This window comes from Miniopterus natalensis, chromosome 1, assembly GCF_054644295.1.
Source record: "Miniopterus natalensis isolate mMinNat1 chromosome 1, mMinNat1.hap1, whole genome shotgun sequence".
NCBI classification, from domain to species: Eukaryota; Metazoa; Chordata; class Mammalia; order Chiroptera; family Miniopteridae; genus Miniopterus; species Miniopterus natalensis.
This window is the reverse complement of record NC_142081.1, coordinates 19,859,305-19,880,398: the sequence shown is the minus strand read 5'-3', so window position 1 is coordinate 19,880,398 and position 21,094 is coordinate 19,859,305. Positions and strand designations below refer to the sequence as shown.

The following is a 21,094-nucleotide window of genomic DNA, read 5'->3' as shown; positions in this document are numbered from 1 at the left end:
TGCACAGGATTGCATTCAAAACAACTGAGCCACACTGGCCAGGGCAACACTGGTGGCTTTCAATGGAGAATAGAGTTTAAGAGTCACAATCTTGATGCTAGATATGCTCATTGCTCTGGGGTGTCTCTGCTCTCAGGCCCTCACAATGGACACACCTAGGAAATACGGGTATGTGTATACATTCATGTACACATAATACACATTTACATCTATATTTCTACATCGGTCTCTGTATCTGTATACAGGGTGAGGCAAAAGTAGGTTTACAGTTGTGAGTACGCGAAAGTTTATTCTTGTATTACTTATTAATTATTGTAATATTTTCCATATGATCAACTATAAGCCTACTTTTGCCCCACCCTGTACTGAAAAGCAGGAGTTTATACTAATAACCTACAATTCTAGTTCAAAACTATAAGGTTCTTTCTAGCTTTTTCCCCTTTTTTAAAATCTCTTCAAGCATAACCTTTCCCCTCTGTCTAAATCGTTACTGTTTTGAGGGAGAGGACTGCAGGAGGTATGTCACTGTGAGGTAATGTCTGGGTGAGGCAGGCATCTCTCTGGGGTCCGCATGGGCCCCCTTTGCATTTTATAAGAATTCAGAGAATGACTGTCTCCCATGTGCTTGAAGAAAGTCTAGAGAGAGAAGATTTGCGTGTATATATAGGCAATGATTGCTCACCGTGGAGTAACATGGCTAGAAGTTAGGTGATAACTACTGGAAGTTTCTGGGAAATTTGAGGTTCCTCTATGCACAGGCCTAATGCTGATCAGACTCTTGTGCCGTAGCCATGCGTGCGTGGTCAGCATTTTCTCTGTCCACATCCTTCTTCCTGGCCTCATGTTTGTTTAGTTTCATTTTTTTAGGTTTTGTTGTTGTTGTTATTTTTGTACTTTTCTTTCTTTGGCTCATGTATTTCTAGTACAGGGAATTAGGGAGTAAATACAGTGGGTGGGTGAGAAGGAATAGAGACAAGGACACTTTTTAAAGGCTGCCCTTTAATGTGGTAAAAATTCATGTTGACTTCATAGTCTGAGTGAGCATATGTAAATAATTTATAAATCCTGACAATAAACGTGTGGACTTGCAGGATTTTTTTTTCATACACTTGGATGTGCCTGTTGGGAAAACCACTTTAGTGAAGGGTGATACTGTTGTAGTGGTATGTAAGGAGGGGTTGATGTTTACCATAACCATTTGACTCAAGTGTCTCTCGGTTGATGTTGAGCATCACTGGAAAGTTTTCTCTTTCCCTGGTTACTTCCTTCAGAGGCACGTATATTTTATATTTTAGTCTTTTTTTGACAGTAGGCCAGGATATCATATTGCTGCCCTGTTTTCAGTGGGCTCCATATTTAATTTCTGTTTTTTGCCTTCATTCCAAATTCAGGAATTAGCCTTCTCCACTGTGCTCATATTTATGCTATTCTGCAGACTTAGGCTTTGTCTGCTGTTGATGCTGACATTATTGCTTTCTTCAAATGAATTTTATAGATCAGTTCTGTTCTTTATTTGAGTATGATTTCTAAGTCTGTTTATGACTATGCTGTCCTGTTTTTCTTTTCCTTAGAAGATATTCCATAGTATGCTGTAGTACCAGGCACTGTAGGCACTCACTAGGTGTTTCTTGACCTGCTAATACCTCAGCATCCACAGCGTCCTACACACAATTTCCCAGGTTGTAAATAACTCTATTTTCACTTTTCATCCCTCCTACCGATCGAAGGTTCTGTGTATCTCATGGTTAAGAACCTGGGTTTTGGAGTCAGTGTGATTTGGGGCAAGTTACTTAATCTTTCTGGATCACATTTTAGTTTGGTATTTATTTTTTAAAATTAGATATACTATTGCCCTGGCTGGGTGGCCCAGTTAGTTAGAGCATCGTCTCCCATATACCAAAAGGTTATGGGTTAGATTCTGGGTCAGGGCACATACCTAGGTTGTGAGTTTGATCCCCAGTCAGGGAGTGTATGGGAGGCAACCAATCGATGCTTCTCTTTCTCTCTCCCCCTCCCTCCCTTCTTCTCTCTCTCAAATCAATAACAACATATCCTCAGATGAGGATTAAAAAAAATTAGATATAATATTACCTACTTCAGAGAATTACTGTAAGGATTGAATTAAATGTGATATTATATATAAAACACAGCATGGGAATTGGCACTCAGCATTTATTAATGATGTCACCCTCCTTTTATTAAAATCTCCTTGATCCTGAGTTCTAGCCTTTATTTCCTTGAAACTCTTCCTGGCATTTAACCTCTGTTTTTTTCTATCAGGTTTGCAACTGTGCGATATGATCAAGGAGCCAAGAACATTCGGAACCAGTTCATGCACCTGACAAACTACAGTGTGAATAAGAAAAGTGGTGACTATGTCAGGTACTGGCTGCGCCTGAGCCAGGAGCCAGAGGGGTCAGTGGAGTGTTGTGGAAATAGAAAGTCAACATGCTGCCCTGGAGGCAAACTTTATGTTTATATCCATGTAACTTACAAAAAGCTGTCAGTCATTTAATGTAGTTTTGAGGCGTATCTGCTGCTGCTTCTCCATTGCTTACCCAGTTACAGCATCACCTTTCTCTACCAAAATAGGCCTTCCCATGTTTCATCTTCCTCATACGTTGTCTTCCTTCCCTGGTCTTAAGGGTGGGAATTTAACGCGCATATGAAACTTTTTGGAAATCAAGAAGTGAGGTCATTTCAGCATTTGGCAAAATGTATCAAATGCTTTAAAAAATATTTGTGTCCTTTGACCCAGCAATTCCATTTCTAGGAATTTAGCCTTAAGGAATAACTAAGGATGTGCACACAAGATCGGAGACGAGAATGTCTGTCGCTGTACGTTGTCAGGTAGAAACAGCAGGTTACCGTACACTGCATGCGGTTAATTTCTTTTTGAATATATAAGATAACTAAAGCTGTTTATTTTTGCTGGAGTGGGGGAAGAAAACTAGAGAGCTATATACTAAAATGTTAACAGTTGTTGCCCTGCTGCGCGTGGCTCAGCAGTTGAGCATCGACCTATGATCCAGGAGATCGGGGTTCGATTCCCGGTCAGGGCACATACAGCCGATCAGTGACTCTTTCATCATTAATGTTTCTATCTCTCTCTCTCCCCCTCCTTTCCTCTCTCTGAAATCAATAAAGATATGTTTTTTAAAAAAAAAAGTTAACAGTTCTTAACTGTAATGGATGGGAAGATGGGTGGGTGATTTCTATTTTCTCAGAGCTTTTATGTACTTCATGTACTTCCTAATTTTTTCTAAAATAAATACTTGTATGATCAAGAAGGAAAAAACAGGAATAAATTAAATAAAGAAATGAGGCCATCTCAGAAAAGGATTCAGAGGAAGGGAATACCAGCCCAGCTGTGTGGAAATATTCTTTCTGCTCTGTTTTCTTTCATTCTGATAATTTTGCCAGAAAGTGGAAAAATAAAAAGAAATAGTTACTTTCTATTCAGACTAAAAATAGGTGCCTAGAAAGTCCAAGGAAAGAAAGAAAGAGGGAAAGGGAGAGAAAGGGAGGGAGCTGGAAGCGATGGCATGGTTGCCAAAGCTATGTAGGTTTCATTGAGTATCCTGTGAACAGTCTTGGTTGAAGATACATCCTTCACTTTGGAAGATAAGCAGAGAGGCAACTGGTGGGTGGCAGGGCTCTGGTAGGGAACGAGGGAGCAGCTGCCATACACAAGTTCTCGATTGTAGGACCTTTCCAACAGTCACCAGAGTCTACTCCGTTGCCACCCTGCTGCTGTAGTGGTGGTGTACTTCATCACTTTTATTGTTACTCTAGTGCATCCTCCCTTCAGTGATAGATCAAAAGATATATTTAAAAAGCCACGTCTGCCACCAGAGAGAAGGGAGCTTGCTTCAGATGCTAAAGCAGTTCTGTACTTTTTTAGTTCATTCAAATACTCCTCTATGTGACCTTACTAGCCCATCCAGACTCAGTTTTGGTCTGAAAATGGCATCAGAGGTTGTTTTGTGGGCTCAAGTGACATTTACCTCAAAGGCTAGGTTTTTACTCCAAACATTTCAGTCTATTAATGTGTTGTAACCATTCTTAAACTTGTTTACATTCTTTCACACATTTCTTTCACGGTGCGTAATTGTTTGGTGAAGGAATAATTGGCTGCCTTCTCCCCTACACCCCTCAATAAGACAAGCTATATGCATTTTCATTTCAATGGAAGAAATTGGTGTAATGGGATATATGACAAAGAGGATTAAGAAAAAGTGGGTGAGGTGGAAGTCGGCAAAAGCTATTTGTAAAAAAAATTTTGTTTCTACAGTCACGCCTAGTTGCATATGTGACCTTGATCCATTACTTTTTTTTAGTTGTGATGACCCAGAAGTGGAGGATTATGGGAACAAGTGGAGCATGAGTGCTATGCTTAGGTATCTGAAACAAGAAGGCAGAGATACAACTGGTGAGTACCAGGCCTTTTTTCTGTTTGACTTGCCTTCCTTGTATAACTTTATCATTGTTTCTCACCAGCAGTCACTCTCTCTAATTTTAATACTATTGCTGAGACAGCTCATGGGGTCACTGTTTTTGTTCTCAGTTTTTCCTGCCTTTTATGAGATGGAGACAGGGCTTTCCATGACCCTCGAAATCTCTTTTCTTCTTTCTAGTTTGAAGGCATAACTTTTTCCTTTAATCTTCAGTGAATTTATCCTTCGTGAATATCGAACTGCTAACTAAAATACTGTAAGCTTTTTAAATAACAAATTTTCTCCATATTGGTCTTGAATTCAAATTTTTCTAAGTTAATCTCTCTTATTCATGTTGCTAAATTGGAGAATGGACAGAATCAAGTTTGAGTGTGGGGCCTGGAATAAAAATGGACACCACTATTGAGCCTTGAGCAGAATGGGAAACTGCCACAAGGCCTATCTCAGTCCACAAAGGGAAGGGTGATAGAGGAGTGAAAAGGGGAGTAAGGCTCCTTTTCCATTCCGTGTCTGGGAGGCCACCTTTTTGACTGTGTTCCTCTAGTCACAGATATGCCTTCTCCTGGAGTACCCATTCACAAGACTGCCATAGAGACCTTTGCGAATGAGCACACATGTTTTTATGTTAGATTGTTTTCTGGAATCCAGTCTTTCTAATCCATGCATTGTAGTGTTTCTTCTTTTTTTTTTTTGTAGCGTTGATGGCCCATGTAGAAGACCTGATCATTAAGACTATAATCTCTGCTGAGCTAGCTATTGCTACAGCCTGTAAAACCTTTGTTCCTCATCGCAGCAGTTGTTTTGGTAAGGAGACTCAAAAAACTTCAAGTGTGTTGTGAAAAGGGGCTTGGGAAGTTGGGAAGGGACCCTGGGGCAGAGAGGTGTAGTGATTCTACAGGAGTAAGGTATGTGGTGGGTTTTTCTTTCTTTCTAAGTTCACGTGACGATCCTGCTAAGAGGCCAGTGGTGAGCTTAGTTGGAGGTCCCCTGAGAACTAACTAGCTTTCTGTGTGGGAAGCAGAGATTGGAACTAAAGTACGGGGCTCTTTGTCAGAGTGCAATCAGAAAAAGTCTGCAACGGACTGTACAGGAATCCAGCTCTAACAAATATATTCCAGAGCTCTTTGGCAGCCAGACTGGGAACTGTTCCAAGCGGCTCTGGCTGGTACCAGTATGTGCTTTCTCCCATTTTCCGATGACTCCTCCTCTTTGTTTTAGTCTCCTCTCTGGTGGGTTCCCTCCTCCCCTCTTCTTCACTCTCCTCCTCCTCCTCCCTCCTGCCCTCCTCCCTCCTCCACCAGCCCTAACTCCTGATTGCGCAGAGGAGTGAGGCAGTCCACAGCTACTGCCTCAGGAAACCTGGTGCCTATGACCCACTAACGGGGACTGCAGCATTTGTTTTCTGCGTGGATGTGAACTCTTTAGTGATTGCCAGGAAAGTTACACAGGCTTTCAGCAGGTGTTAGGCTTTGTTAGTAAAACACACCAGGCTCAGTGATGGGGGGATGATCAAAGTAACACAGTGGTACGTCATGGCTTGATTTGGAGGCAGAGTAACAGAAAAGCAGAGGACATGGGGCTTAGAGCCTGACAGACTTAGGCTGAGCCCCATTGGCACCCCTTCCTGGTGTTCTGATTTGTAGCAAATTGCTCTGGTTCTGTTTCCTCAACTATGAAATGGCAGTAATGATGGCACCTGCCTCCTCGAGTACCAGGAAGATCAAGTGAGACAATGCATGTGGAGCACTTGGTACATGTCTGGCCCTTAGTTTGTACTCAATAAAAATGTTTTGTTATTTTTATAACAACATTGTAATTCTTGATCTCTTTAATGGATTATCATAACAATCTGTACTTTAGGGGCACTGAGCAAAGGGAAGTGTGAGACTGAATAGAAGATAGTAAATAAACCAGGACCAAAAATTATATAGGAAAAGAAGAGTAGTGATATCTTTTTAAATGCAAATATGTTCATGTCTTCTAAAACCCTTAAATGGCTTCTTAAGTTTCAGTCATAAACAGAAACTTCATATAACTTCAAGCTTCTAAGAATCTGACCCCAGCTGACTTTTCTAGAATTCTGTTTCCCTTCTTATACTTTCTAGTCCTGCTATACCACTGAGCACCCCGTGCCTTTGTGCCTCTGTATAAGATCTGCTCGCCAGCTAGGAAATCCTCCTCTCTGCCTTGCACGTTCCTGTTCACAGCCTAACATGCAGCTTGCCATCGCCCCTTCTAGGAATCCTTGTCTAACAAGGGCCCTGTTATGTCTTCTCTTCTGTGCTGTTCACCATCTCCCTGGGCCTCCAGGTCCTTTCCTAACCCTTTGCCTTTGCACCTGCTTTATCCTGTGTCTGAAATAGTTTTCTCATGTTACTTTACCTAGTAGATTATGACATCTTTCAAGACAAAGTCAAATATCACTTCTTTGGGGAAGTTTTTCCTAAGTCTTCCAGTCAGAGCTAGCCTCCCCCCACCAGCATTCTGTTCATTTTCTGCGGTGGTACCTGCGTGTTGTCTGGTCCGTTTATGTGTTTGTTCCCCCACTGAACTGAAGCTCCTTGAGGATAGCAACTGTTCCTCCCTCATTTCTGCTCTTCCCATGGATAGCAGCATTTTATGCTCTTAGAGGATGTATAAGAAATATTTGTTGAGTGACTAATTGGTACTTGTTTTAATTGCCTTTTGGTGGCCTGACAGTAGGCTTCACAATCAATCTGGTTTGGTAAAGACCTAGAGCTCTTAGAATTACTGTAAACTGTTTGAGGAGGGAGTGTGGGGACTATAACTCCAACTTCAAAACCCTTACTAGATTAAAAAAATAAAAGTTTCTTTTCCACATCTGCTTGGCTCTTAAGTGAGGGTAAATTTCTTGGTGTAAAAATCTTTGTTCTAGAATCATCACAAGTTTTTCTGAATGTTTCCCTTTCTATTTTGTTTTATTGCTTGATTGCTTTTTGGAAGCTTAAGAATTTCTTAAACTGAATGGTAATCAAAGTTCTGATGTGAAATAAGCAGTGACTTTCTCTGATTCAGTGAAATACTCCCTGGGTCCATGTCATCAGCCATGAGTCTCCTCCCCCCTCACTACTTGGGTTCAGTTTTAATAAACTAAGTGCATCTGGAGTTTTTTAAGTTGTTGACTGTGTTCTTGGCTTTTTTTGGTTCTAATTCCACTTCCTGTCAGCCCTGGGATTCTGTGTGCTTCATTAACCTCCCCCTATCAGATAGGATTTTGTAAACGTGTGTATATTTGTGTGAATCTCTTTGCCTCCCACTGATTCCAACCTCCCCTGGGGTTTAGGTTGCAAGAAATAAGCTGAGTTTTTTTCTTTCCCCTTTTTTTTTCTTTTTTATTTGTTTTAGAGTAAACAGGAATTGAGAGCTTCCCAGAAGAATTTGGCTTGAACAGAGCATTGGTGCTTTTAGAGGAAGCCAGTAGTCCAGTGATGGGTTCACTATATTTTTTTTGTTCCTGTTTCTGCCCTTCCACATTGTGACTCCTTGCCAGGAGCATTCCATTACTATCTAAGTGTTTCTATCCTGTCATTTCTTTCCCATTCTGCCATCTCTAATGTCCAACTGTGTTTCAAGGTACCTTCAGTGTTCCCATTCATTTGTTTACTTAGGCATTGAACTTTTTTTTCTCTTTCTGCTGTGTGCAAGGCATAGATGATAAGAGTTTGTTCCTCTCAAACCAAATTTTACGTGGCATGATATATACATATACCTGCATTGTATTATTAGCATGTAAATGTAGACTTAGGAACATCACAAACTACCTGACATGTAGCCGTTTAGTAATGTTTTTTTATAGATGTGTACATCTGGAATGGACCTCAGAGAATAACTCATCTGTATAAAGAAATTGAGATCCTGAGCAATTAAGACTCTTACTTCAGGTTCTAGAGCTATTGAGTGAGAGAACTCAGAAGAGAGAGACTCAGCTTGGAGACAAAGGATCAGAAGATGGGTTTTGGTAGCTAAGTCATCTTGATCATAGGTTTATAGAACTTTTGATGCCTCTCCCAGTAAAACAGATTTTTGACAGTCTAATTTTTACTGCCTTCAAAATTTTGAAAACGTGGTATCATGTGAAATATATGCTTAAACAGCAACCCTTTAAATATGCTGAGGAAATTGGCACTGTGAGATACTGGCTGTGAGAATAGCTTCTTTGACCAGTTGGAGAAAAACAGCCAAAACCAACAGGATGCTGGTCTTCGTTGCTCTTTAAGGATGCTGCTGCTGACAGTGGTTTTATCTATGTGTGTGAAGATGCCTGAAGTGACAGGCTATGACCCTGTCCCTCTCCAGTCTGGGATCATATGAACCCGCTTTCACGCCACTTGTAAAATTGATGAGACTGGCTTTGTTTAGATCAGAGACCAGTGATATCTTTGCTCGGGACAGACCATGCTCAGTAAACCTCTCTTTGCTGCATGAATGCTGGTTTGGCCTTTCACTGCTATTGTTCTAGACCATTTCACAGGGTAAGCTGGCATTCTTAAAGGGAGAATGTCCATAAATATTTGTTAAAGGAATGAAAGTGGACAGTATACATTCTCCAACAATGTAAACTATCTGACCAACAAAAAAGTAATGAAAGTCATCAGACAGTGCACTTTTTGCAATAGTCTTCTTTTCTGGTTCATCCCATGCTCCATGCAGATGGGAAGGGAAGTTTGCTGTAGAAGGGACTAGTAGAAAGTACCTACTGTTTGGCAGTCTTCATTGGTTATTTCCTTTAGTCCTCTGAACAGTTTGTAGTTATTACTCATGTTAATAGGCAAGGAAGATTCAGAGAGCTTAAATAATTTGTTCTAGGTCCTGCAGTTAATTAATAGCAAAGCCAAATTTGAGAGGCAGGTCTCTGGCTCTTTCTCCGCCCACATAAAGACAAGCTCTGATGTGTCCGGCCGCTTCAGGCATGCCCCATATCTTGGATTCTCCTGCTCTCCTATTACTAAATCTCAGGAAAAATCATAGCATCATCCTTTCTAGGAGATCAGGCCTGAAAAGGGGCACTCTTTCTGCTCTGATCAACAGTACCAAGTGCTATGTACTCCTTTCAAATCTACCTTTACATATGGTAGCCAGACACCATATTGATTTATTGGACTAGTTAACAAATTGGCTCTGGGCTTTTTCTTTTATTCAGTTCATTTTCCTGTGGGACCTTGATCTTCTTTTTTCCAAATTTTCCTTCTAGACCCCAGAGAAAGACTTCCTTCTTAGGTTTTCAAATCAAATCCAAAGCCAAGGTGAAAAGAATTTCCTTCATAGAATAGCATTTGACTGACAGCGAGTACTAGCTAGTGTCAGCACTTTCCACTGCCTCAGGGATTACAGCTTCAGTTGGGACTTTATTTCTGGGGAGGGTTAGTGGTTTGGTTTCAAAATTAGTGGTGTGACATGTTTAGTAACCTCATAGGCTTTGGATGTGTTATTTTTATTTTTTTTTTTTATTTTTTAAATATATCTTTATTGATTTCAGAGAGAGAAAAGGAAAGGCAGAGAGAGAGAGAGAAACATCAGTGATGAGAGAGTCATTGATCGAGCCCACAACCCGGGCATGTGCCCTGACCAGGAATCGAACCCTGATCGCCTGGATCCTAGGTAGATGCTCAACCACTGAGCCACGCCCGGCTGGGCAGATGTGTTATTTTCTTTATCAAATCTTTCCCCCCCTCCCTTCCTAGACCATCTTTTATCAAGTTTTTCCTTAATATGTCAAAATCTTAGTAAGAATTTCTCTTATTTTCTTTGTGTTGGTAGCTTTATTCTAAATATTTCAGGTTTTGTGATTAGGGTTAATTTGGGGGAGTACCTGCAAATTAATTTGTCTTTCTCAAAAATTGTACAGTTTTTCATTCAAAATTTTCTTTCTTTCTTTTTTCTTTCCCTTTGTTTTTCAGTATTTATTGATTGTTTCTTATTTTCTTTTATGGTGCAGGCTGCTGGGTATATAACAATGAATGAGACATGGCCCCTGTTGAGTGGTGGGGAGGAGCAGACATGAAATGATAAATGACAGTACAAGAAGTAGGGTGACTCACATGCTCTTGGAATACACAAGAGTTGCCAGCTATGCCTAGGGGAGCCAGGGAAAGTCATTCCTTGCAGAGGGAAGATGACATGCAAAACAGTGTCTTGACAGGATGTGACATTTTTTTAAGTGGTAGGTGACTAGATGTAGCCTGCCTAGGATGGAGTGGCCAGAGATTAGGTTATGGAAATAGGTTGGGGCCCAGTTGAAACGGTCTGGCATGCTTAAGTTCATCTGGTAGACAGGAGCCAGCCAATGGAGGTGTGTAAGCAGGGGAGCAATGGGATTAAATAGGATTATTATTATTTTCTTTAACTTTTATCATGATCTGACCCAAAGCTTGGTATGATAGAATGACAACAAAGGGAAAACTGTTCTACATTACTAGAAGTGACTAGTTTAAAATCCTTTAAGAACCAACCTGATATCATTATTTATTGCTGACAATCATTGCCTGTCTTTACTTATTAGATTTATGTCTTAGAAAGGTAGTTCTGATGGCCTTGTGGAGAATGGACTACAGTGGGGAGAGACTAGTGCTAGGGAAATCATTTCATAGGTAAGGGGTAGGCAATGATAATATATACTTACCATGTGACCCAGCAACCCCACTCATAGGTATTCACCCAAGAAACAGGAAACCATATGTTCACACAGATACCAGTACATGAACGTTTATGGTAGCTTTATTCATAATCGTCAAAGATTAGAAGCAACACAAATGTCCATCACCTGCTGAATGGATAAATAAATTGTGGTATGTCCATAAAATGGAATACTACTCAGTAATAAAAGGAATCAACTATACGACTGGTACGTATAATAACAGATAACTCTCAAAAGCACAATGCAAAGTGAAAGAAGCCACTCTCAAAAGGCTAAATACTGTATGATTCCATTTATTTGACTTTTTTTGGAAAACGGCAGAAATCAGATCACTGGCTGCTGGTGGGTATAGGGAGTGAGGATGACTACAAACGGGCACAAGATCATTTTTGTGATAGAATTGTTCTATATCTTGATTGTGGTGGTGGTTAAACAACTGTATACATTTGTCAAAACTCATCAAACTGTAGATTTAAAAGTGTAAATCTTATTGTATGTAAACATGCCTCAGTAAACCTGTTTTAAGACAAGAAAGGATAGATGGATGAACCTCACAAACATGCTAAATGAAAGAAGCCACTCAAAAGGGTATACTACATGTTTCCATTTATATGAAATTTTAGAATAGGCACAACTAATCTATGGTGGAAGAAATAAGAATAGTGATTGGAGAAAAAGAAAAAAAGAATAGTGATTGGAGGCTCTGACTGGTATGGCTCAGTTAGTTGAGCATTGTCCCATACACTGAAAGGTCGCAGGTTCGATTCTCGGTCAGGGCACATACCTGGGTGGTTGTTTTTCAATAATTATAACATTTTTATTTACAAAAACAATTAAACAATTAAAGTTCCTAGTACTTTTTTAGCGTATTGTACTGCATAAAACATTCTCCTCTATGAAGAGGGACCAAACAAAATTTACATAAGTATCTAGATTCACTCCTTTTTCCATGGGTGGCACAAACATCTCAAACAATTCATCACCAAAAAAGAGATCGGTCACAGAGGTACAGAGTCACACTGAGACGGAAATGTAGTGACCCCAGCATGACATTCAAACATTTGTAAGCGTGATGGTGTGTCAGTTTCAGACCAACAATTATCAGTAGCTTCATCAGTGTCAGAATCACTTGAAAGCACCACCACCTTGCGCTTCCTTACTGGTCTAATAATTTCGCTGTCAGTAGAATCAGTAGAATCGTCTCCAGAATCGTCAAAACAGACATCCGCATCTTCGATCTCACTAGGAATAGCTGATAAATTATTGTTAAATACTTATAGAAGTGTATCAGTTTCTTTGGTTTCCTTCCTTTTTCTGAGAGAGGGCATTTTTAAAAGCGCCAGGAACTTGAAGACGAAGACTATTTGAATGACCAAAATACAATGTAACTGCAATGCTTTATGGGTTCCTGCAATTACATAGTTTTTCGTAGATTCACCTGCACGGTTTCCGCTAATGAGATCGCTTCATTCGATGTGGACAAGATAGTGTATTGACATCTAAGGTCCATAACAGATGGTGCGTGAAAAACGAGAAAACTTGTGAGTGGTCCTTAATGCGTGGCGCACAAAACACGAGAAAACTCGTGAGTAGTCCTTAACAGATGGCGCCCGAAACACGGGAAAACTCATGAGCGCCAAAACTCGTGAGCGGCTCACGAGTGGAAAAAGGAGCGAATTTAGATACTTCTGTAAATTTTGTTTGGTCTCATACATTAACTCAGTACCATACGTTAAAAAAGTACTAGGAACTTTAATTGTTTAATTGTTTTTGTAAATAAAAATGTTATAATTATTGAAAAACAACATCTAAAGTGCATTATGATCTATAGTTATGATTTAAATAACGTGCAATTTGCCCAAAAACATGAGGTCCTTGGCGTATGTCTTAGAGATTTCTGTGCGGTACACAATGTGTTAAGAGATAAGCCTGATGCAAATGCTATCTTCTTACCCCATTTCTTTCCCCCAGTTCCAGCTTCTAATGTGAGCTGGGCTTTGCATCATGTTGTAATACTATCACGTACTTACCCCACCCTTAAATGATAGTAGACCCAAGCCTGGTGCATGTACAGATGTAGTTAGATTCAAAGCTAACTATGAGATTGTTTAGCACTGAAGGGTTTTTATTCACCTGGGTAAAAATTAACTTGTCACTGTAAACGGTATTTTCCCTCTTTGGGTTATTTTTTCCTTCCCAGAATGTTGGTTCTCAACTTTTTAACTGAGATCTTTGGAATTTGCCTCTTAATTTGGGATATAGGTAAATGTGTTGGCTGCTTAAAGCGAGGTGTTGAAATAGTGGGTCTCATTGATATTCTTATTTTAGTTTGTCTCCATTTGTAGCTGATTCTGCAAATCTGGTCAATATGTGCATCAGTTTCACCCTCTTTGTTCCTGTACTATTATTAATAATATTACCACTTTATGAAACAGTTGAGTCCTGTGCTTCAGCTTTTAAAAACTGAAGAGAATTTTTTTTTCTTGAATCAGACTCACATTCTGTTCTCCCTTGCTTGTATATATTAACATGGACTTGTAGATTTTGCAGTTAGGTTTTTCCTTTTGAGTGCCTTATTTAGTGCCATATCACAAAAAGTTTTTCTCAGATAAAAGGGGAATATTCTGCGATGACGGAAGGTTAGTTAAAATATTCAGAAGAATGTACTGGCCATAAAAGTTCTAATTTGTTACCAAAAGAAGATAGGTGAGGGACCTTTTATTTCTTTACATTTTAAGAAATAGAGAATATGCGATTTTTGTATAGTTACATGAAGGTGAATCCCAACTCAGACTGTCTTATAGTTTATGATTAGTTTTGCAAATTAAATGGAATCCTAAGTAAGTACTAGGGGAACCAACTCACTTATGGACAATTTTCCCAAGAGAAAATTTGAAAATGAATGTCTATCTGAATCCATATTGCATAAATAGGAATTCTGGATATAGGTTTACTGAGCATACAGATATTGACAAATAGAGATTAATTAAGAGCATAAGGGAAACCAAAAGATGCTAAAGAAATATCAGAGAGAGAAATGATGTCCCCAAGTTTCACAGTGAATCAGAAGAGTCACGAGGAAGGTCCAGGTGTCTGGATTCCCATTCTGGAATTCTTGGTATTACATCAGACTTCCTGTGTTCTTGAAGAGAGTCTTTGGCACTATCTTTTTAGACACCTACATTTATTTTGTTCTGTTTTTTAGAGGATTGAGAAATGGCAAAATCCTCTTGTAGTAAAGATACTTGTTTCAAAATGAATTTCTGGGAAATACCTGGTGGTGTTTTGTGGGTGTGAACTGTGGTCTGTGACCTCTGCTTGAACCGTAGGGAAGCTAGTGTTCTCTCCTGGAAGGAAGGTATAAACAGTGTATTTGAAGAACAGAGTACAATGTTTGGGAATGAGTGGGACTTCTGAAAGTCTGATATATTCTATATATGTATACCAAGGAGGACCGTGGAGAGGATCCCATTAGCAATAATAGAGAGTAAAGGTTGTCACCTGAGGTTCCAAAGTTAGCCTCTCATTGCTGGATTCTGGGAGAAAACTGCTCATGGTTCTTGCTTCGCTCTTGGCAACAGCTGGGGAATTCGGGTAAGAGAATCAGTAAAGAGTCCAGAAGTCATGGAAGCCTGATCTCCAGCTCCCATAGGAAGTATAGGATGGTTTGTCACAGTCCTGCTCTGCTGCCACTGACTCTCTCCTCTCCTGTCTTTCTATGTTATTTTCTATCTTCAAAGGGAAGTTGAAACCTGAGGGGAGGGGAGAGAATAAATATATTTTACATTTAGATGTCTTCTTGACTAGGTTGCAAAAGCAAGATCTTGGTTTAAGAAAATGAGATAGAAGGATCCTTGAGAGATGCCTTCAGTAGATTCTCTGTTTTCAGGGTGTGGTGGGGACCAATCCAGAACAAGCCCAAAGCAGCATTGATAGTGCATGCCCTTGTGGCATTCCTTTGCCCCAAAGTTTTTTTACCCATAGCACAGTAGAATCATGCTTGTTAACCTCTAGAGTCAGGCCACTTTCTGGGTAGAACTCAGGGACGTAAGCAGAGTGGACGGTAAAAGCAGTAGAATTTTATAACTTTGCTTTCTTACTGCTCTAGAGCTGGACTGATTTCTCTCGAACTTGAAATGTTATCTGCTTCCGTGTCCACTTACTACTTTTACTCAGCAAGCTTCTAGGCTTTGGATGGGAGTTGATTGGATTAAATCTTCCAGATCTTTGTTTGTGGCATGGCAAATGATGTTGTGTATTGTGTTGTTGTATTTTTAGAACTCTATGGCTTTGACGTGCTTATAGATTCTACTCTGAAGCCGTGGTTGTTGGAAGTGAATCTCTCTCCTTCTTTGGCTTGGTAAGTAATCTGTTCTATCTACTGGAAAGGCGAGACCTCCAGTGAATAGCACTTAAACACTTTTTTTTTTTTTTGGTCATGTCTCTTTTCACTGGGAGAGATATCTTTCCCTAGTTACTAGATAGAGATGTTTAGAATGTCTAAATTTGGGAGATTTGTGGTATGTTGTCAAAGTCCATATGGCAACCATGGATCCCTATCTTAGTCAATTTGTGCTCTGTGGTTAATGTCTTATTGGGCTTTTAAGGGCTGCTTCTTGTATTCATTTTTATCCCCAGTTCTCTCTCTCTCTCTCTTTGACTTTATAGTTCTGCTAAGGCTAAAGAAATACATGTGGTATTGTATTTCCTTTATTACGAAAGGCTTGCACAGGCTCAAATCCATATACACCATACAAATATAGAGCTGGGCCTAGGGCAGTATAGATAACAGCTGGTCCTTTTGCCCTGCCCATGCCCTGGTATTTACCCAAGATTAAAGTCTAAAAACAATTTTTTTTTTTTTTTTTAATGTATCTTTTATTGATTTCAGAGAGAGGAAAGGAGAGGGAGAGAGAGAGATAGAAACATCAATGATGAGAGAGTCATTGATTGAGCCCGAAACCTGGGGCATGTGCCCTGACCAGGAATTGAACCCTGATCGCCTGGATCCTAGGTCGATGCTCAACCGCTGAGCCACACCCGGCCGGGCTAAAAACAATTTTTAACCTATCTGTTATTCAGAAGAAGGAAATCAGTACCAGAGAAGATTCTGCTTATATCTGCAGCTACAGCCAGAGTTTCTGTTAGCTATATGCTCCTCTAAACAGTGAGGGAACCCTGGAGATTTATTTCAGAGACCACCCAGCTGCTGCATTTTTAAGGATGAGCAATGTTGGCAAAATGCCAAGTAATCAAATAAAGACAGATTAACTATTTTGTGGAGTGAGAGTTTGGCTTAATCCCAGTAGTAAGGTGTGGAGCTAGATATTACAGATGCTTCAAATGTTGTGCTGCACTTTTGTTCAGTCAGCTCTTATCAGACTGCCCAGCAAGGTACATCATACAGTGTTAGAGATCCTCAGAATGATGCGCTGGGTCCGGCAGCCAGAGTGATCTGGTTCATGGAGAAACAGCAACACAGCCAACATGGCCGTCACCGCCCCGGAGGCCTCCAGCCTTCAGCCTGTGTTGTTTCTGTTTCCATGTGGGTTCCTGCTGCATCATGTGGGCATGTTTTCGTATAACTTGTATTTATTTTGCCCTCATTTGCAAGCCTATAAGCTTAAGAAGATTGATTTAGAATAGAAAAGCCCTAAAAAAAAGTACAAAGATAGCCAAAGTTTTTTCTCTTGCATACGAATATGATTTGACTATTGCATCAGTAAAAAAATAATTTCAATGATGGGCACCTCATAAAAGAGCATATTAGAAGTCTGAACCTCTAAAATCCACAGTGATAATGAAGCAGTATTCTTGACTTGTGCAAAATTTGAATTGCACAAGATCTTCTGGAGTAAAAAGGTTGCATGTCAGGGAATCAACACCTTGGTGCTGGGCCTGCCTTACAGAGGATGAGTTTAACACCGAGCTTTTATTTCTAGTATTTTTGCCAGAGTTCTTTTTCTTTTTCCATGGATTTGATGTGCTTTATGTGTTGCTGCTCATCAACATTTGGAAGCTTTGCTATATTGGGGCCCGTTAGGGGCAGTTATTAAGTTAATCTATAAAATTATTGATTGCTCTTTTCTTTCTCTTTCCCGTTAGTGATGCACCTCTGGACCTAAAGATTAAAGCCAGTATGATTTCAGATATGTTCACTGTTGTCGGTGAGTAGTGGTGTTTTCTGAAAACGCACATAAAAGTTACCCAGAGCATCCATTTTGTCAGGCTCCATAGGTGTTGCCAATTGGCAGTTCCTAAGCCATGCTGGATGTTTTGTACCAAAAAATTATATTTTCAGGGAAGTGTTTATGTGTTTCTGCTCCCCCTGGCTCCATCCTGTCCTGAGGTTGAACCACAACTAGGGCTGAGACCTAATTCCTGGGCACAGGAATTATGAGCTGAGGAAGAGAATTAAGCAAAGATCTGGAGAAAGTATGTTTTTCTCTGAGCTGGGACAGTGAAACCCACTGAAGAAGCTTTGTTACAGAGGAGACTGGCTGTATTTCTGCTAGACGGTCTCTGCTGGTGTCAACATGATCTTCTGTAGCAGTTATAACTGAAGTAGTTAGAAATTCCTTTTTGAGTAGATAAGCCAAAACTTTGAAATGGAGAGGAACAGTCAGGTGGGTATGTTGTTTTTTTAAGTACTCTTAAAAGACATAATGAAATCTTTTTGAAATGAACTAGTACTTGGTGAACCAGCAAAAGCTGTAAAAATTAGGTACTCTTTTCTCCTTAGGTAGGAATCTGCTTCCTTTTAGGATATAAGTGAAATTAACCCAAGCCTGATCTCTTAAGCCATGGAAAAGCTACAAAACTCTATTTTTGTTGTTGATTTTTTTTAATTGAATTTATTGGGGTGATATTGGTTAATAAAATTACATAGGTTTCAGATGCACCATTCTATAATACATCATCTGTATATTATATTATGTATTCATCTCCCCAAGTCAAGTCTCCTTCTGTCACCATTTATCCCCCTACAAAGCTCATTTTGAAAGCTGCCAGTAGAACACCTTCAGCAGTTCCAGAAGTGGAACCTGCAATAGAACAAGACTCCTCACTTGCTTTTGGATTCTCCCAGTAAAAACATTGTTTTCCAGACACCATCCGGGAAGCCACTTTAAAATAATTTGCTTGTGTTAACAGCTGTGTGTTTTTCAATGGCGGTTTGCACCTTTGCACTGAAGTTCATCAAAACTACACCCCTTTTCCATCTGAGTCACATCTCAGCTCCCAGTGAGGAAGGTCGACTTAGCTGTGTGTTTTTCTTTCTCGTTCTCCCCAGTTGTGGTGCGAAGTTCAAGCAGAATGTGTGTATGGGAGAGTCGTGTGTAATCCTCTTGAGGATGGATCTCTGTAATATTTATGACATTGAAGTAGAGTTAGTACATCATAAGAAAAGGTGCAGCTAAACCTGCTGATTTCTTAGAAAATGGAAGGTTTTAATGTTTCCCATTCTCCATTCAGGATTTGTGTGCCAAGATCCTTCCCAGCGGGCATCAACCCGACCAATTTATCCCACCTTTGAGTCTTCCAGGCGAAACCCTTTCCAGAAACCTCAGGTAAGTAAATTCAGCATCAGGAAGCCCTAAGGAGGCTTACTGGAAATTGGCAGCTGATGTAAATGAGTGAGTTGAAGCTCCATGGATATGAGCTTACTCAGAGCAGGAGAATTTGGGGATCATTCTAGACCAAAGGCAGTTATATTCATCTGTGGCTGCTAGCTTATGCTTTCAAGTAAACTTACTGTCTGCTTTTTGTGTGTGTTTTTCTTTTGGCTTATTTTTCCATTCTCTTTCCTTTTTTGTTTCTCCTTTTAAAAATTGCCCTCTTTTTTTCTCAAATTGATATGTTCATAAATAAGGCACAGAGAAGGAGCCTACAAATTCCTGGTCATTACTGTGTCACATTCTTTTTGATCTTCAGACTAGCTTCATAAAGATGCTCCATTGAAATAATATCCTACAAGTGATTCTCTTCAAAAGGATCCTCCATGGTGATGAGTGTTGATTGAAGTTCAATGAGATAAAATGCCTACGGAAACCTGTGTCTGAAACGTCATTTGATCAAGCGTTGCTCCAGTCTTTGTGGTTTTGTTCCAGTTAAACCAATCAGCTAATCATTCTGTCTGTTTATTCCATCATCTAATCAGTCCCTGCCAGTCTAGACCTGGCTGGTTCCCAGTGGCTTTTTTTTTTGGTCTTTAACATTTCTTCTTATCTAAAAGGTCCACGTTCCTCCTCCCTTCCCATCTGGATTACCTTGCCTGCTCAGAAGTTTGGTGATTGTTTTGTATTAAATCCATCCCACTGTGTCATTACCTTTACTTTTCATTTCAGTATTATTTACTTGTTGCCTTTTGCATTGTTTTGCATTCCCTGACTTGTTGCTTTTAAATGGTCCAGTACACTCTGCTGGATCATAAGCTCTCTGAAGGCAGAAACAGCTTCTCCCCCTTCTTCCCCTTTCCCCTCCTCCCACCTCCTCGGAGCCCTCCATGAATCCATTTCCCCTCCCTTCTCCTGCCGCTCCACTCCCTCCTCTTCATTTTGCTTGCTGGTCTTATTTAGAGTAGTGCCATTTCTGTTTGCCATGCTCATACAGATAGGAAACTTTTCATTAGAACAGGGTTTGCAGACTCAAACACCTATGGGGCTATAGGCAGACAGTGGAAATGAGGAAATGGGGCCAGGGAGAATACAGCTAAGAGTGGTGTGACTGCAGGAAACTGGAGAGTACATGCCTCATAAAAAAGGGGGCACCTGTTTTACTAATGTGCTCTAGCTGATCATGGCCATTTATGAGTGTGGGCCGGGTGTTGCCAGATTTTCCTACTGTCAAGAGGAATCCGAAATCTTATTTTAAAATATTGGCAACTAGTTCAATTTAAAAAAACTACTTTGCAGACCAAACAGAACATGCCTTTGCACAGGATTCAATCTGTGGGCTGTCTGCCTGAGACCTCCTGCTCTAGAGAGTGTTGTGATGTGGAACGGGGTGTGCTATATTTTAAGGGGTATTATCTTGGATTAGAAGTAAAACCAGATAACAGGGCTATACTTGATCAGTACATCATCATAGATCAAAGGGTTTTCTTTAATTTTTAATAAGAGAAAGTAGAGGATTAACCTAGGTGTACTAGGAAAACTGAATTTAGGCAGTCACATTCCTTTGCAAATTGTTTTCTGCAGTATCTGTGGCAGGAGCCCCAGATGAAGGATTGTGAATGTTTCTGTATAGCTTTAACCGTGTTTCTGCCAAGTTCCACGCTATGGGTAGCTGTATGTCAGTCTTGGATGAATTGATCCCTTTTCTTAGCTTGTCCATCAGCTTCTATTGGCGACTCTTTGCAAATCATAGAGAATTTATTACCATTTGTTTTGTACCTGGTCTATAAGCAGCCCACAGCACATTTAATAAAGGCTAAAGGAACTATAGACTAGGGTTTTTTTGTACACTGTGTGAAATACATTTATCAGGAGATGGAGTTCAGGATCTTCAGTACGTGACGGTAGGATTTAGATGAAACTGGAATAGATATACAGTAGGAGAAAGTGCTGTGAAAAATAATAAATGCTCTCATTTTTCAAGCACAGAGTATAGGCCTCTGCTTTCGGTTTTTGCATGGAGGTCATCTTTTCGTTGTTTTATAGAGTAGGAGTTGAAAAATATAGGCATGTTAGGAGAAGATAAGGCTTTATTCCATTTTTCTGTCTTTTATAGCGTCCAGTATCTGCACAGTTTCAGTCATCAAACACTAAACAGGTAAGTTCTGGGTCATTTGGAGACTTCATTCAAATTTTTATTTCCATTCGCCAAATGGAAAGCCTTTTTAGCTTTACTCTTTCATAGTACATATTTTATGCACCTGCTCTTTGAACAGTTTAATAATGTAAAATAGAACATGTGAAAACGAATGCACAGAGGTCTTTTTAGATATAGAATCTAAGAGTAGAGGTTGCAGGAACTTATGAAC

General features: G+C 39.9%; 1 protein-coding gene across 1 annotated transcript in view; it reads left to right on the top strand.

Annotated features, from left to right (window-relative positions):
* TTLL5 (tubulin tyrosine ligase like 5) overlaps positions 1–21,094 on the top strand; it is a 195,129-nt gene that overhangs the window by 39,671 nt on the left and 134,364 nt on the right. The window contains exons 10-16 of the mRNA XM_087818959.1: positions 2,281–2,382; positions 4,341–4,432; positions 5,154–5,261; positions 15,391–15,472; positions 17,218–17,279; positions 18,586–18,680; positions 20,842–20,883. Of these exons, the coding sequence (XP_087675085.1) occupies positions 2,281–2,382; positions 4,341–4,432; positions 5,154–5,261; positions 15,391–15,472; positions 17,218–17,279; positions 18,586–18,680; positions 20,842–20,883 (583 nt within the window). The remainder of the gene's footprint in view (positions 1–2,280; positions 2,383–4,340; positions 4,433–5,153; positions 5,262–15,390; positions 15,473–17,217; positions 17,280–18,585; positions 18,681–20,841; positions 20,884–21,094) is intronic.